General features: G+C 35.4%; 3 protein-coding genes and 1 pseudogene across 4 annotated transcripts; all 4 read right to left on the reverse strand.

Annotated features, from left to right (window-relative positions):
- Positions 1 to 4,084: 4,084 nt before the first annotated feature.
- LOC132799262 (disease resistance protein RUN1-like) lies at positions 4,085 to 4,844 on the reverse strand. Its single transcript, XM_060816706.1, has 2 exons — positions 4,829 to 4,844; positions 4,085 to 4,605 (listed from the first exon to the last, which is right to left on the reverse strand). Exons 1-2 carry the CDS (start codon positions 4,842 to 4,844, stop codon positions 4,085 to 4,087), a joined length of 537 nt encoding a protein of 178 aa, XP_060672689.1.
- Positions 4,830 to 8,390, reverse strand: LOC125422097 (toll/interleukin-1 receptor-like protein; annotated as a pseudogene).
- LOC125422096 (uncharacterized) lies at positions 7,125 to 8,026 on the reverse strand. The gene is made up of 3 exons (XM_048472553.1): positions 7,805 to 8,026; positions 7,348 to 7,719; positions 7,125 to 7,304 (listed from the first exon to the last, which is right to left on the reverse strand). Exons 1-3 carry the CDS (start codon positions 8,024 to 8,026, stop codon positions 7,125 to 7,127), a joined length of 774 nt encoding a protein of 257 aa, XP_048328510.1.
- Positions 8,391 to 10,856: 2,466 nt separating the features above from the next.
- LOC125421765 (uncharacterized) lies at positions 10,857 to 12,734 on the reverse strand. Of its 2 annotated transcripts, none has more exons than XR_009638555.1 (3): positions 12,544 to 12,734; positions 12,097 to 12,227; positions 10,857 to 12,012 (listed from the first exon to the last, which is right to left on the reverse strand). XR_009638555.1 is itself a non-coding variant. In XM_048471228.2 (3 exons), the coding sequence occupies exons 2-3, from the start codon at positions 12,006 to 12,008 to the stop codon at positions 11,230 to 11,232; spliced, it is 390 nt and encodes a 129-aa protein (XP_048327185.1). In that variant the 5' UTR covers positions 12,009 to 12,012; positions 12,544 to 12,734; the 3' UTR covers positions 10,857 to 11,229. The 2 variants fall into 2 exon arrangements, 1 of the variants encoding a protein (XP_048327185.1); XM_048471228.2 differs by lacking the exon at positions 12,097 to 12,227 and having other exon boundaries at positions 10,857 to 11,402; positions 11,792 to 12,012.
- Positions 12,735 to 17,693: the final 4,959 nt, after the last annotated feature.

The following is a 17,693-nucleotide window of genomic DNA, read 5'->3' on the forward strand; positions in this document are numbered from 1 at the left end:
CTTCGGTCGGATTTAAACTTGAGGGATCTCTCAAATGGTGGGGGTTTTGGGCAATGTAACCCCGAAAATGGACTCAGAGGGGTCGAAAATGGTGGAATAGAGGTATGGGTCGGGCTGGGTTGGTCGGAAACGGCGAGAATCACCGGAAAAACGTAACCGGCCGCCGCCGACTTCACCGGCCTGATCTGGGCGCGTCCAGCGGCGACTGGTGGGGAAAATTGGAGGCTGAGGTCGCGAGGAGCTGGGCTTCACCGGTGGCCGGCGCGTGTGTCTATCCGGCGACTGAAATCCGGCCAAAAGGCCGGTCAAAGAGAGCGGGGGAGAGAGTCAAAGGATAGAGAGGGGGAAAAATTCCTGCTGGTTTTTTTATGGCTCGGGGAAGAAGAAGGGAAGGAAAGGAAAAGAAAAGAGAAGGAGGTGCTTTCCCACGTGGGGAAAAGAAAAGAAAAAGATAAAGATAAAGAAAAGAAAAAGGAAAATAAAAAAGAAATAAATTAAAATTAATTAAATAATATTAATAATAATATTATTATTTAAAATAATAATAAAATAATATGATATTACACATGGTTGACATGTGGCTTCTCAATATGGTGACACATGGTCACCTTCATTAAGTCACACGTGGCACATCGTTACACGTTCAAAAATAATATTAAAATAATACAGTATTTAAAAAAAAACTCTACGGGTCCATAACTTTCAAACCACATGTCCAAATCGGACGTGCCGCTAGTCTACAGACTCGTATCGATGAGCACTTCACAGCCATGCATGAGTCAAAGCTCAACCTTGCATGAATAAAAAGTCAACTCTGGCACCCCTTGGACAGTTTGGACCTCAACTTGTTTTGCTCATAACTTTCAAACCGTAGCTCCGTTTTCAACGTGATACTAGTCTACGAACTCATGCCAACGTGTACTTCGTAACGGTACCTCAGTCAACCTAGAATTCCAACCGGATCAAAAAGTCAATTTTTAACCCTTCGGTCAAAGGTCAACAGTCAACCTCGGTCAACGTGCAAAAATTCCGACATGGTTCGGGACGGGGTGTTACAAAAATATGATAGCCTCAAAATTACAACATACTGAATTTATGAAATTGAAATATTATGAAATACAAATGTCAGGACCCGTCCAGAATTCCTCCCCGGAACCCTAGACAAGCCCTGATCCCAGCGAAACCCTACCGGACCCTCCAATGGAAAATCCGGCAGAGCCTCCCCTAAGGGATGGACTTACCATAAATTACCTGCACTGAAAACACACTTCTAAATTTCATCCCCTTATTCCTCCCACATTACTACAAATTGTTCCACAAATTTCAGCACTTCTCAACAATAACAACAGTCCAGTGCATAAATAAAACATAAGTGTCCCAATAGTATACAGAGCTTGAAGAAGTGCTAATCAACAGAAATACAACAAGGATGAAATAAATAATACACTGAAATAAAAGAGTACAGAAGTACTTCTCGAAATACAACAGCAGCGGAAAACTTGGTTCACTCCGGAAGAACGTCTACCACCACTTGCACCTAAGGGAACGGAACTTAAAAACGTGAGATGCTAATCATGTCAATGAGTGACCCTAACTACTAAACACTTTTAATGATAATAAAATAATAATAATAATAACAATTAAGGGAATTGAATAAATACCAATAATTAATAAATAAATAATAATAACTGTTGGAAATAATAGTTTCCCTCAAAACTCTCACCAATCGCTCCGTTTGAAATGTTCCCTTTTTAAAACAATTTCACAAAACCCGATGTACGTACTTCCCGAAAACCAAGGGATTAAACCATTTGATAAACAATAAATAAATAAATACATACCCCAAGATATAATTAAAATATAATAAATTATAGTAAATAATTTTTGAACACCTTTGGGGTTTAAAACATTATTTGCAATTTACACCTGACGCACCACACCATATACCGGTGATGCCCTCCGATACCCGACGTCCCGAGCACCGACTGGCCCGGGGGGGGGGGGGGGGGGGGGAGGGTTAAAGAGAGAAACCTGCAAACGGCACTTCGGCGTCCCGACAGTACCGCTGCTGAAACCATCTCCCGGCCAAGGAGGGGGGCGGCTATGCGCAATAACAAACTTGCCTGCCCACGGTCCAATGGCAACAACGGGAGAAATAATAACCGCGCGCTAAACCACATAATACCTGCGCGCTACCACGTGTCCATAGACCAGAACACCAATACTGTATGAGTGCGTCTAAAAATAAACATTATTAACCAACCGTACCGTTTTCCAAAAATTACCGTGGGGAAATACATTAGATTCTCACACTTACCATCCCACATATTTTTATTTAATAAACCGGTACGAAACATTGATAACCAACAAACCACAATTTTCTCGAAGTACGAGATGCAACCATAAAAATACCCCGGGCATAATTTATAAAATTTAAACAAATATTTTCATAAAATATTTAACCCAATTATGCCCGAAAATAATACTTAAAACCACGTACGATTAATACCGAAACATACTTTGCTCATGCATAATAAATAAATTAAACCAAAATAAAACCATAATTAAATCATACCACATGAGCATAATTTAAATACCAATTCAAATACCAATTAAACATAATTAATTGCCCAAAATAATTTTTGAAGGTGGGTCACTCATCTTGAGCTCGTAAATCAACTAAGATCCTTCTCGGGATTAACTCCACCACTTGTACGCGCACCTAAACAACCACAGTGTACCAACCAAAAATATTAATATTTTATTTTGGTAATTCCCAAATGGGTACCCGGGGAGCGAACACCAAACGATATCTAAAGGTTACGAGTTATATACCGAATCAAAGCTCGAGTGATGAGGATCACTGATTCGGTCTTACTTTCCGGTGATCGGACCCGACGGGGTCGGAATCTCGTCGGAAAGCTTTTCGGGTTTCGGCTCGGCAATTCTCCCAAACCGTCGCGAATTGGCGGAAACGGATGCCGGATTCGGGTTCATGAGATCGAACACAGTGGACTGGAGCCGACCGGAAAACTGGGTACTCGCTGGAACAGTAACTTCCGGCGAGCCGCTGCGGTCATCGGCAACCATCGCCGGTGGCGGCTCGTGCGGTGGCCGTTGGCTGAGATTTTTTGCAGATTTGTAGATCGTGGGGAGAGCAATCCAATGGGACCGGCGGTGAGGCAAACGGAGGCCGGACAGCGGAGAAATCACGGTTTGAAGATTTCCGGCCCCTTGCCGGAAAACGCTCCGATCCCGACGCGTCGGTGGTCCGGTGGCCGTGAAACTTGGTGGGTCGGCCAGACTTGAGGAGGTGGTGATGGCTAGCTGGCGCGTGTGGCCGGAAAATGGCTAGCTGGCGCGTGTGGCCGGCGGTGGAGGGAAAAAGTCGCCGCCGATCTTCGAACGTCCGATCCGGGCGCGTCTGGCGGCCGATCGCCGTGAAACTTTGAGGTTTTGCTGGAAATGGGGAGGGGAACCTTGCTGGCTGGTGCGTGTACAGTAGATCGGTCGGAAAATTTGAAAATCTCCGGTGGCCGGTCGGATTCTCTCTCTCTTTCTCTCTCCTCTCTCTCTTCCCCGAGATTTTTATCAAATAAAAGCCACCGTGTGACACTGTTCATGCCACGTGGACCAATCAGAAGCTGACACGTGGCAATTCACTATTCATCGACTCAAAAACATTAAAATATTACGGTATCCGGCAAACTTTAAACGTCCTTAACTTTTTAACTGGATGTCCGTTTTAAGCGTGCCGCTAGTCTGTGAACTCGTATCGACGAGCACTTCACAACCATGCACGAGTTAAAGCTCATTTCCCTATAAATAAAAAGTCAACTCCGGCACCCCTTGGACAGTTTGCACTTCAACTTGTTTTGCCCATAACTTTCAAACCGTAGCTCCGTTTTCGACGTGCTACTAGTCTACGAACTCGGGGCATCATGCACTTCGCCACGGTACCCTGGTCAACTGGAAATTCCAACTGGAGCAAAAAGTTAACTTTTGACCCGCTCGGTCAACGTGCACGGATTCCGGTGCGATTTGGGATGGGGTGTTACACAAAAGTCAAAAATTATGATTTTAATTATGTTAGAAAACCTCTTACCATGTTATACTCTAAAACGTGACGTAAATTATCATAATCCCATATTCTACTGCATCTTCCAGGTTCATTGCGAGATTTTTCCCGTACAATTTCCTTTCCCGTGTCTTGCAATAGGTCATGCATCCAAACTTTGCCATCATTGTCAACATGTAGGAGAGATTTATCAATAAGAACTCTTATCCTGATTTCTGGAAAGAAACCACAACTATCCATAATTTGAATAACATTGTCTTCTTCAAATCCATTGAAGAAGCATGCGATATCTAGGAAAATACTTTTCTCTATATCCTCAAGTCCATCAAAATTGATTTGAAGTACTTTCGTAATGTCCTTGTTTGGATACTTCTTCAGCCTATCCAAAGCACTTTCCCATTGATTTACACTTTTTCCACATAAAAAGGAACCTAGTACTTCTAAAGCTGATGGAAGACCGTGAGCATAAGCTATCACTTGTTCAGACAACTCCTCGTATTCCTTTGACGGATGAGTACTTTTGAAGGCTTTGTGAGAAAAAAAGTCGAAGACCTTCACTATAATTCAATTGGTCAACTCTATATATTCTACATTCTATATATGTACTTAGAAGCAAAACTTTGTTTCTGGTAGTTACAATTATTCTACTTCGAAAGCCAAACCAATTATTTTTACCAGCTAATGCTTTTAGCTGGTCTAATTTGTCAACATCATCAAGGACAACAAGTACTTTCTAATGGCATAACTTACTTCTTATCATGTCCATTCCTTTATGAATATCCCTTGTTTTTGTAGGCAAACCATTTAGAATGTTTGAAAGGAGAAGATTTTGCAAATACACAAGACCATTTTACTTCTTTTCACAAACTTCTCTAACATTTAAAAGGAAGCTGCAACCTCCGAATTGAGAAAACATCCAATCATAATAAGCTTTGGCAAGATTTGTCTTCCCTATTCCACCCAACCCACAAATTCCAATAAAGTGAACATTATCCAACGATGAAGTACAAACACAAACATTTAGTTTCTCTAGTCGTGAATCGATACCAAAAAGGTCCTCTGAAATGTTTAACTGTGGAACACCAAGTTTATTTGATATCTTTACGATAAAGTCTTGTATAAATTTTGCTTCATTCCTTAGAAATTCAAACATGAAAACCATAGTAAGTGAAAGTATAGCATTAAGTTTATAAATGTAATTTCTCTACTTAAATAAATTTGTATATTTGTACAAAATTTTGTATTTTGTTAATCATCTCTCATATTATAATCGGAGACATGCACAGTAATATGGAAAATGCTACTGGCCGGTTATCACTTCACCATATAAATTTTTGATTAAGGTAATTAACACTGTAACACTTGTCACCTTCTTAAAGACTTAAAACCGATTTATATGTTTATCCATGTATAAAAATAAAAATTCCATTTACAACAATAGATAAGGCCGAATTATCAATTAGTCAAACCATGTATTTGAAGTTTAGTTGGATTAATCGACTGAATATATGTGTAAATATTTTTAGGAGTTGAAATTCTTACAAAAGAAAAATATAAATATAAAAAGATATATGTTAAATTTTTTTTTTTTTTAATGTTAATAAACATATATATGTGTGTGTTTGATTATTTCTGTTAATGCATCCCTCCAACCTTTCATATATATATATATATATATATATATATATGCATATGTATATATATGAGTTTTCTTTTTCCAAAACTCAATCATAGATCAGAAAGGAAAAAGGGAAAGACATAGATAAAAGGAAAAGGACAAGTATATATATATATATATATATATATTGCCTACCCATCATGTAAAGCACATCCAGCAAGACTGGCAACTTGTGTTAAAGCGTTCCTCCATCTCTGCACCTTTTGACTAAAATCTTGTTCATATCTGTGGAATGGTTCTCCAAAACTTCCAATCTGCTTCCGTACATGAGATGGATCCACAGGTAGAAAATTGGCAGAACAATCTGTTTATAGGCCTCCCTGCATTCAAGAATCTTGACAAGTTCATCCAAACACCAACTCGAAGAAGCATAGTTTTCCGAGAGAACGATGACCGAACAGCGTGAATTTTCAAGGGCTTTCAACAGTTCTGGTGAAATGGATTTACCTCTCTCAAGTTTATCATCGTCTAAGAAGGTGTAGATTCCTTTCTGACAAAGAGCAGCATAGAGATGACTTGTAAAATTGTTGCGGGTGTCTTCACCCCTAAAACTCAAAAACACATCATATTCTGTTCTAGGAGAAGAAGAAGAAGAAGAAGAAGCAGCAGAGAACATTGAGTAAGATCTTTTCATAGTTGGAAGTGGAAGAGATGATAAGAATAGAGCTCAAAGGGCCTATATTATTATCAGAGAGGTCAGATTTGTGCAGTAACCGGACTAAGAAGAAGGAATGCAAATTAGTAACACCTACATATATAAAATTAAGCTCAGATCTGCCCATAGGATTCCATTCCTGCTTTACGCGATTTTAGGTTTACTTTATCCAAGAGCTACACATTTTAGTGGGAACCTTCCCAGAAACAAGGAAAAAATAATAAAAAATAAAGAAACGAAAAAGAAAGAAAGCGTGTTTAGTCCATTACTTCCTGGAAAATTAGTCAACAAAACTTCATGGATACTTATTCAAAAGAAGTACAGAGCTATGATGAAATTAAATCTTAAAACATAACAGATTTCTTCATGCCATTTGTTGAGAAACATTTGACATATTGTGACCAAACTGTCATATTATGCACAAACAATGTTGGTTCTTGCTTGTACAGTTATTTTGTTCAGGGCTTTTCTTAAGAGTATGGAAAACCATTCCATGATATGCCAATAACTGTGCTGTTTCATTATTTCTACCCGAAATATAATTAATCAAGAATAATATATTCACTAGAGGTTTGGAGAAATGTAATTTTGACCGAGTCAAACAGAAAAAACACACAAAATTTAACATACAAACTTCTATCAAAACACCATAACTAAATGTATTTCAGAGTTTCTAATTATAACATATAGCAGCAGAGAGTTAGAGAGGTATTTCATTCTGTACCCAATCTGTAACTTTTCCCGGTGAATGCCTGAAAACCAACCTTTTCTTCCGTCTTCTTCTCCATTATTCTTCTTTTGTCATCCACTTTCTTCGACTCTTCTGACGGCTTTCCGACAGCATTGGAAGACCCAAAGACAACCTTCCCAGCTTTCTGACCAACAACACTAGTCTGTTTACATTTTTCTTTCACTGGCAGAAACAGAGGTTAAAACAGGGGACCCATCTAACCGCTTTGCCACACCCATGAATGGTCTGAACTTTGGTTCCTCTTGTTTTTCCTTCTTTCCAACTTCCATGGAGGCTTTTTCAATAATCTTGTCAGCTGGTTTAACTTTCTCAGGCTCATTATAGTCCAAAGGAGGAGCGAAATCAACCTCGCAATCAGTGACATTAACACGAATCGCCGAGACCGGCTTGGTCTCCAAAACATTGATGTAAAACTTCTTGCCCTCATGCATGATCATGATGGTATCTCCAGCAGACAAACAAGTAAAGCCTCTGATCAGAGCAGATTCCAAGACGGATTTCGGGTTCGGAAAGATGTACAAAATGGGTGGCGTGGGGCTGCATCTTGATGTAGCTTCCTTTGACCAGATTGACGTTCTTGATCATGACAACATCTCCTTGTTCAACACGCATCTTCTCCATAATCCAGTTGGGTAAAAGAACCTGGCCTTCTTTGGAGCTAAACTCCACGACACCGCAGTAGGAGACTCGGCCGGTTTCCGAGCTCCGAAGGTGGAAGAGCATGGGGTATTGGATGTCCATGTGAGAGAGACGAAGCAATGCAGATTCAGGAAGTATGATCTTGTCGCCGCTTTTGTAGATGAGAGTGTTGGGAATGTTTGAACCGAAAGCAACGATAAGTTTGTTCGAAAGATGAGGATCCATAGAAGTTGGGGTCCATGTGGTAAGTGCTTTCCCAAGGCGAATTCACCATCAATGGATAATCCATGACTACCCATTGAGAGTGAAAAAAAATTTCAAAAAAAAAAAAAAATTGCAGAGTATAGAGGATATAATAGTATAAAGACTTAACTAAAACGAATAACTAAAACGAATGTTGTTTGGCTATGTATATGTTTGTATATACAGCCATGTATATATAGCCCTTTTGATCAGGACGATCCTGATCATAAAATCTCTTTCTATATATATATATATATATTCTATATATATATATATATATATAGATGATATATAGTGGGAGTTGTATTTCACTAGGAGTTGGGTTTTCTCTTGTCATCTGGTTTTGGAGTTAATTTGTGTTTTGGAAAGATTACATATATGATTAACAATAGCAAAAACCTTTTTGGAGAGGCCCTTTATTTATTTATTTATTATTATTATTTTTCGGTGAAAGATTAAACGTATTTCTTTCTTTTTAATGGAATTGAGATATATAAAACGTAAGTGAAATGGATCTCCAGATAAATGATAATTCCACAAGAATCCAATATAAATACTGGAGAATACATTGCTCACTTGTAATTATAAGAATTATGCTTTTTAATTTATCCAACAAGTGTCAATCTGCTCCAAAAACCTTTTTTTTATCGCATCAATCTACAAATTTGTAAGCTTTTTTTCTTTGTTTAATTAAGTCCCATTTAATATTAAGATTTTATATTGGCCTTTGCCACCCCAAAAAAAAAAAAAAAAAAGAAGACAAAATTTTTTTTTATAAAAAAGTCTATATGGGTCATAAGAATATTATATAATATTAGTATATTTATGATTGAGCGTTTAGAACTACATCGAAGGCGCGACTTCATGATGCATTATTCACATCTAGACTCTGTAACAGAATATTATTATTATTATTGTGAAATCCATAGAAAAGGAAAAGCATGGACCTAGTCGATTGTTGATGGACTCACGTTCAAATCTTTCAAATAAAGGAGTCCATTGGTAGTCCCACTTCACTTCATCAAAAGCATTGATCGTTTTTGTGTCCCCGGTTGTAAATTCTAATAATGTCACAGGTGTACCAAATTAACTATTTTAGTATATGTAATTATTATTTGATTGTGAACTTTGGACCTAGTTGTAAACTTAAGAATGACTTGAAATATCGAGGAATGAAACAGGTTAGAATTTTAGATCCAGGAAGAACAATATCAAATCTTTTTTTTAAATGAGGGGGATTATGTAAACAATTATGAAACATCATGTTTGGTAATATTAACCACCTTGTTTAACCATGTACAAACATACACAAACAAGTAAATATAAAGAAATGTGGAGAGAAAACCTGGAGATATCTTTTCAGGAATACAAATGCTGTCCTTTTGCGGTCTTTCTTTCTTACCAAACCAATGCAGCCTATACAAAGTGCAGAACATCGCAAGTTGCGTCTGTCCACTGGATCAACAAAAGTGTGAAATTAACTACCATTTCTAGGCTCGGTGGAACCTCTGGCCCCCAATGTTTTTAGATTTTTGAAATGCCATACACCAAGATACCTAAGCTTGGATAATTCATTGATACTGGTGAGTAAGCTAGAAAAAAAGTTGTTGCTTAGGTTTAAATCTTCTAAACAAACTAAGCTGCCAAAATCTTCAAAAAAATGCTCCTTCCAATAGAATGCAAAGACTTAGATCTAATTTTTTCAAAGAATAAAGACCAGCTGAGAATATAACTTTGCCAACAATGATGTTGCTCAATTTTCCCCTTGTCCTGCTGCTAAATTTCTTCCACAAGATAGCGTCTTGAGGTTTCTTAGACGTATAATGGAAGATAGTATGTATCTTATAGCACTGCCTCTCACGTTAAGCTCCTCCAAACTGTTGAAATGCCCCATGTCCTCTGGTAAGTTGCAGAGCCTTGAACAACCATCAAGCTCAAGAACCTTGAGAGGTTTCAAACCATTTATGCATGTTGTAAAATTTCCTGAACTTGTGCAAGAATTCAGGTTCAGTAAAGTAAGCCTTTTCAAAAATTGTAATAGTTGGGTGAACCCCCAATAGTTTTGAGCAACCTACAAGAATCAAGTTCTCTAGATTCAAAACCACCCTAAAGTCTTCGAGTTTTTATTATTTTAAAAATGTTTATCGGGTACGAACATTTTGGCCTATATGTGGATTCTCTCTACACAGTTTATGCCAAATCTCTAAGGATAGAAATATGTTTTCCATTTTGCTTTCTATATACCACATTTTTTTTTTCCAGCGTTTAGTTTATGATTTTACGAACGGTGTTTCTTCATTTGCAAGGCCAAACTTAAGTATATTTTTAGTGGTAACTTTGTAACATCTTTCTCACAGACTTTGTCATACTAGAATTGATCTGACTTGGACACAAAAACTTAAAGACGTGAGGAAAAGTTCTTTCTTTCTATTTTGTTCAAATTTGAGGGTGAAATCATCAATTAATTTAATGGTATCTAGCAAGTAAATATAGTAGCTTTGTGAGACTATGTACCACAATTTAGTTCAAACTTCATTTAAATCTTCTGCATGCATTTCACTCACTACAACTCTTCATTTGAGTCTTGAGTGGTGACATATTGGTATATTACTATCTATACTTTATGACACCATGTATTGACGTTTTAGGACCGGTATGTGAAAGAATCTAAGGAAAATTAGTGGTTCTGCAGGTACAAAGAAAAGTGAAATTATGTTTTCACCGAAACCATGTAATCACTATTGTATTCACTAACAAAAAAAGCAAAAGGAAAAAAAAGAAAAAAAAGAAGAAAAAAAGAAAAAAAAGAACAGGACGAAATTAATATTGAAATAGTATATATTAATCGAAGAAACCTCCCTCTTATACAAGTGTAAAGCTTTAGGTCTTGAAGAGGTTCAGACACAAGTTTACTATTATTGCTCGTATTCCTCTTGGCTTCAAGCCCCCTGCTGCTCTTATTTTTGATAGATGATAAACAAGGTTGAGGTGTTTCCAAAATCCGAGCCATTTTTCTCTTTGGATCAAACAAATGAATCACTGAATATATAGAGTAATATATTTATATACAAGTTACCACAATCAAAGTCTCCTGTCATAAAGATATGGAGCTCACCGATGACTAAAGTTTCTATTTCCACTACCATCCACAAATACTGCAATTTTTTTCTTTTTTCAGTAAATATTTACAGACCAAGCTTCTTGGGTCTTAAATATGTAGAAGTAACCTGCCGCAGGCCCGGGGTAGACACACGTTGCTGTTGCCTAACCCTCTTTTCCCTCTTCAACTTATTTTCTCTTTCGGCCTTAGCTTGCTCCTTCCTCAGATTCTCCATCTCTTCCTCCATGGCCAATTTCTCTTCCAAGTAAAAGCCATGTAATTTCAAAGACAACTACAAATCTATTGTAAACTATTTACAACAGTTCAAACTCTAGCAGAACAAGTACACTCTGTCCGTAAACAAGTAGTCTATATAGCCAAAGACAAATTTCTAGAACCAGGAAGGAATACTTAAATTATTGGAATCAAAGTTCAAGAACCTTCCAAACATAATTCCATGTTTTTATTTATTCAGGACATAAAAGAACCGTCATAAAACTTGGATCCTGCAAAATGATGAGCTTACAAGTAGTTTTCGAAGCATAACCCAAATTTTGTACCATATACTGCTTATGGCCTTTTGTTTTTGAGAGGATGTAAACAAACATCAAACGAAATCCAAAAAAGAAAAAGGAAGAACCTCATACCAGGTCCCCTCTTTGAGCTTTCATATCTACTTCGCTTCCTTCCATATTCTCCATCATAATCATAACACTGTTCTTTACCATCATCCCTATGCCTTTGTCTCTCACCCCTGTTGTTACCCCTATAATCACTTCTCTCACTACTGCAGTTATACCTCTTACACCGATCCCCGTAGTCTCTTCTTTCACTACTTCTATCATCCATCCCTCTCATTACCATCTTTCTGAATCCATCAAACACGAAACAGAATTGAAAAAAATAATATGACAATTAATTAATTAATAATAATAATAAGAGAAGTACTCACTTAAATATACATCAAAATTCATATAAATGTCAGATAGGATAACATAGTACAGCTCACATCAGTAGCTGAAGACTTATCTACAACACAACTGTCAGATTCAAGATTTTTATCAAGCTTGATGATTAAACCCCCTGTTTCCAGAAAATAAGGATATTACAAACCGGAAAATCGTATCCCCATCCCAAAAGAAAAAAAAAAAAAAAAAAAAAAAAATCCGAAAATTATTTGAGAATTTATAAATTTCTCGGCAATGGTTTTATCTTCCAAATTCTAATTCCATATTACCTAACAAACTCCTATTCAACTTGAACAATATTCCAAAACTACTGTTGTACAAAATTAAAATCTAAAACCTAGAAATCAAACATTTTGTTCCAAAATGTGATTTCAGAAATTTCCAGTCTTGAATTTCGAATTGTAGAATTGAATAAGAGATCGCGACGGTACCTTGAAAATAGACGATGACGAAAAACGAAGACAGCTCCTGGGACAGAGATCGAGCAGGTCAAAATCAAATTGGGAGAGAAAGTTGCTGTACCGAGAACATCAGCCGAGTGGATTTCTTGTGCTCCACGTTAGCGTTCTCAGACCATGATAATTTGACCATAATACCCCTTGTTAAATATCCAATGAATTATCAATTATCTCTGTACCACATAGTTGTTTTAAATAAGAATGATTTGACTCTTTACAGTTAAATATATAAAAAATATAAAATTATTTAATATAATATTATTTATTTTTGAAATATTTTTAATTTATACTATTCTAAAATTATATATCTTTTATAAATAAAATTTTTTTTACCATCCTAAAATAATTATATATAATTTCATAAAAATTAATTTCACTAAAATATTTTTATTATCTTTTTTCTTATTTTTTGTTTTGAATTAGGATTAATTTTTATTTTTCTAATTTTTTTAATGACATAAAATACTATTTATTTGAAAGCAAAAAAACAACCAACAGTGGAGGGTACTAGAGATTGGGATTAACATGACCATTTCATTTTTCAACATAATTGCTCTTTTCAAGATCAAAAAATTTTATTATTATTTTTCCATCTCATTTTTCAAAACAATTTCATTATCTATATCTTTTTCGTTCTACATATTTTTTTACATTCAATTACATATAAATTATCAATGATTAAAAAAACAATTTGACATATTTCATAATGTATGGTATTTAATATTTGTATATACATACAATGTTCGATAGATAGAAACTAAATATCTTAATAATGTTCGGATGGACATTTTTGAACAATTAAAAAATGTTCAGTTTTAAATTTCAGCCAAAAGACGAATTCTAAACATCTTAATAATGTTCGGATGGATGCTTTTGAATAATTAAAAAATATTAAGTTTTAAACTTCAGCCAAAAAATGAATTCTAAATATTTTAATAATGTTCAGATAGACGCTTCTAAACAATTAAAAAATGTTCAGTTTTAAACTTTCAAATAAAAGACGAATTTTAATATACCGAGATCAAATATAAGAGTGTTGTTCTGACTTGGGTATTGGTAAGGGATAGAAAACAAAAATTCGAAATTAAAGTAATCATCACAATATTCAAAAAATAAAGAAAAAACTAAATTCATCTTACTGTTTCATATTTTTGAGCTTCCATAATTTGTGAATAATTGTTGTATCGGCAATCCTAATTTTTGATGGAGTATAAATTAGATGGATATATTTAACGTATTAATTGAGAGGAAGAATGAGACTAAAGAAATTATTTAAATAGATTTAGTGAACAAATGTTTTTAGTAGTAATTTTAAATGGGGATAAAAATATAAATTAATAATGAAACTGTATAGAATTCAAATAATAGTGCAACTAGAATTACTCTTTAAATAAAAGCTTTAGCATGGCTTATTTTTTAGAAAATTGTTTTTTTTTTTTAATAAAGGAGAAAAAAGTAGAAATTTTGTTATTTGTCTTCTATGTGCCTGGGCACCTACTCTTCTTCTATTTAAGGATATTTCTTTTTTAGTTCTTTAATTTTTGATTATTCAGTGTACTTGTTAGTTGTTATCCAATAATACCAAAGTTTACTTCTTTCAAATTATAATTTTCTCCTAAAAGTGAAATATTTTGATTTTTCAATAAAAAAGAAGAAGAAAATAAAAGAAAGTGAAATAGTTTTGTGAACATTTGGAGTAGCAAAAGAAACTGAGTTACATAATATCACTCTGGGTGTTAACTCTAAAATTTTAGGATTGTAACCGGATTAAAAAGAAAAAGAGAATATTATATTGCCTTGTAAGTTTCTACAGAGTCAGTTCTTTGTTATTGTTCTCGGTTTCGTACTAAATTAATTGGAAGATATTGTAGAACTCCTAACAAATATGCTTGATACATTATACTAATTGGTTAGATGTTAGATGCAAAAATTTCAATGTACTTGCAAAACCATTTAGCATCTAAGATATATTATAACTTTGAAGCTCGGAAAGTCTTCCCTTAATTAAACTGGTTTCACTAAAATTCAAATTCTCTTCTCTTTGTTTGTTCAGTTTTAATGGAATCTGGTTTATTCACCCCCACCAAAAAAAAAAAAAAAAAAAGAAAAAAGAAATGATACACAAAATGCAGGATTGATAGTCAACAACAAAATCCCTTTAGGACTGCTCGGATGACAATGATCATTTATGATAATGCTTAGGTTTGGATTCAAGATCTAATGCTAAAATCCCCTTAAAAAAAAGGTTAACAACAGTTCATATGCAATATTTACACAATTTCATGTCCAATATTTACACAACACAAACAAATTGGATAACCATGTAACATACTCTGATTGCTACATAACAGTTCATAACCAGAAATGATGCCACAGGAAAGACCTTCACTGATAATAGGCAACTTCATTAGTCCATATCATGGGAATCTGTTCATCAAGGTTGTCTAGATTGGTGCTATTTGGTTTTGGTTGATAATTTACCAACAAAACATTGTTCTATAAACTGGCTTTTATGTCAAATTATTTATTTATTTCTTTATTTTCATTTTTGGGATATCTGTTAGTGAAATTTAATGTATTTAGTGTGATTTATGAAACATATGTTCTTGCCGAATGGCACATGTCTAGCACGAAAGTTGGAGAGTTTTCTCCAGTTTTGAGCTGAAAAATTCTATTCTTCTTTTTGTTTGTTCAGTTGAATGAAATATGATTTAGCCACCCAAAGAAGAAACCAAAAAAAGAGAAGGAAAAAAATAAATAAATAAATAAAAGGGGAGCTCACTCCCATTGTGAATTTGGCTTTTAGAGGAAAGTGTATAGTCTTCTTGATTTATATGACATATCAATCAATGACGAATAAAAAAAAAATAAAAAATAAGAACATGACAAACACAATAGAGATCTATAGTTCAAAACAGTTACTATACAAAATTTGCACAAAACATAAATAAATTAAAAATTGCAACAAATTTCATCCACTTTCCTATGGTTTGATGAAAACACTTTGTCCCCAAAGTTTAGAAAATCATATCCTAGCTCCCCAGAGAATCCAAATCCTCAATCCACATAGGGAAAATTCTACTTAGGTGTTTAACTTCAAATCTCCATGTCTTGCTGCAGTTGTTTTTTGCAGATGTGCAATGGAAGGTTCAAGTGGTGGTTTACTTATTATAAGCTCCTCTAAACTCTTTAAATTCCCCAAGTCCTTTGGTAAGTTGCAAAGACTCGGACAGCCAAGTATGTCAAGAATTTTGAGAGATTTCAAACCAACTATGCATTTTGGAAAATTTTCTAGACGTGTGCAAATTTCAGTTCCAATAAAAAGTCAGCCTTTTGAACATTGTAATAGATTGTGAACCTCCATTAATACAACCTTCAAGAATCAACTTCTTTAAATTTGGAACCACCCTAAAGTCTTCAAACTTGCTAACGTTTTGTGGAAAGAATTAGGTCCATGATTTTCAAATTGTATAAAGGTTGTTACATTTAAAAAAAAAAAAGAATTAATATTATTTATTTGATGAACTATATGTCTACCAAAAATCTTACATGCTCTGGTTTCAAATCTTACAAAGGCTGTTATCAAAGAAATGTACAATAAATTTGTATAAAGGCTGTTATAGATTGAAAAGGGGGAGTTTTCTCTTATTTTGAGAAGGAAAAAGCTTTCCCTTTATCAAAACGTGTTTCACAAAAATCTTATCGTCTCTATTGATCAGTTGAAAGAAATCCGCTTTAGCAACCTAAAAACAAACAAAAATAAATAAAAACCTATAACAAATATAACAATAATAATAATAACTATAAAGACAAAAGGAAAAAGGAAATAGAAAGAGGGGGGGGGGGGGGGTGGTGGTGGAAGGAAAAAAGAAGAAAAGAAAAGGGTAGCTCACACCCATGCCAAAGTTTGCTCATAACATTATAAAAAAAAAAAAAAAATTTGATAATCATATTTGGTAACTGTAACTAATGTGAAAGCCTTCATCTTCATCTTTATCTTCATCGTCATGATGTAGGCACAAATCTTGTATGTCTTGCTCATATACCAAGCGAACACCACATCGATATGCATTGTCTGTGTATGTTTTATAATCGTAGCCATCGAAGTTTAAAAGTAAACTAAAGTCGACTGCAATTGTTTTGCCACTTTGTAGGGAAACATATATCACGAGGAAAATAAAATAAGCAATGTTGATATCTTTTGCACCTTTGGAACAAGTTAGTATCCTCAACAAGTTGAAATTCCAAGTCTTGTATGTTGGTTTTCACTCTTACAGGAAATTCAGATACAGATGATAAGACAGAGAAAGTGAAACCCATCCATTTATGGCTGCACCAGTTTGGATCTAGTTCTAACCAGGCAGGAGTTTCTTTTCCATGAAGAAGGATATGAAAACTTTTGCTTGGATTTGGGGGATTCAGTAAACATTCAAGAAGAATGTTCAATCATGTTTTATAATACTAAGCATTAAATAAAAACACACACATTTAGTCAATTACAGATATAAAGAGAGGTAGGTAGGTAAGTAAAGAGAGACCTGAAGGTATCTTTTGAGTGATGCAAATGCTGTCTTTTTGATGCCTTGCCTCCTTACTAATTTACAGCACCCCACATGTAACATCCCACATCAGTTGGAGAGGGGCACGAAGCGGTTTTTATAAGGCTGTGAATACCTCTCCTTTCAAGACACGTTTTGACAAAACCTTGAGGCCAGGGGGAAGAGAGGGAGTGAACCCTGGGCCAAAGAGGACAATATCTTGATGCGGGTGGTACTGGGCTGTTACAGTGGTATCAAAGCCGGACCCGGATCGGCGTACCAGCCAGGACACTGGGCCCTAAGGGGGAAGGATTGTAACATCCCACATCGATTGGAGAGGGGCACAAAGCGGTCTTTATAAGGCTGTGAATACCTCTCCCTTCAAGATGCATTTTGACAAAATCTTGAGGCCAGGGGGGAGAGAGGGAGTGAACCCTGGGCCAAAGAAGACAATATCTTGATGCGGGTGGTACTGGGCTGTTACACCACACAACTTGCAGAATACCGCAAGTTGCATTGGCCGTTTAATGGATCAAGAAAGGTGTTAAATGAAGTACACCAATCAACCTTTACCAATTCTAAGCT

Source organism: Ziziphus jujuba, chromosome 4, assembly GCF_031755915.1.
Source record: "Ziziphus jujuba cultivar Dongzao chromosome 4, ASM3175591v1".
Taxonomy (NCBI): domain Eukaryota; kingdom Viridiplantae; phylum Streptophyta; class Magnoliopsida; order Rosales; family Rhamnaceae; genus Ziziphus; species Ziziphus jujuba.

Excerpts from the sequence above, each read along its gene's own strand:
- LOC125422096 (XM_048472553.1), bottom strand. The coding sequence starts at position 8,026 with ATGGATCCTCATCTTTCGAACAAACTTATCGTTGCTTTCGGTTCAAAC. Across the intron at positions 7,720-7,804 it reads TTAGCTCCAAAGAAGGCCAG|GAAGCTACATCAAGATGCAG; the intron begins GTTCTTTTACCC and ends ATCTGGTCAAAG. Across the intron at positions 7,305-7,347 it reads AGCGGTTAGATGGGTCCCCT|ACTAGTGTTGTTGGTCAGAA; the intron begins GTTTTAACCTCT and ends AAATGTAAACAG.
- LOC125421765 (XM_048471228.2), bottom strand. The coding sequence starts at position 12,008 with ATGGTAATGAGAGGGATGGATGATAGAAGTAGTGAAAGAAGAGACTAC. Across the intron at positions 11,403-11,791 it reads AAGCTCAAAGAGGGGACCTG|AGAAATTGGCCATGGAGGAA; the intron begins GTATGAGGTTCT and ends TTTACTTGGAAG.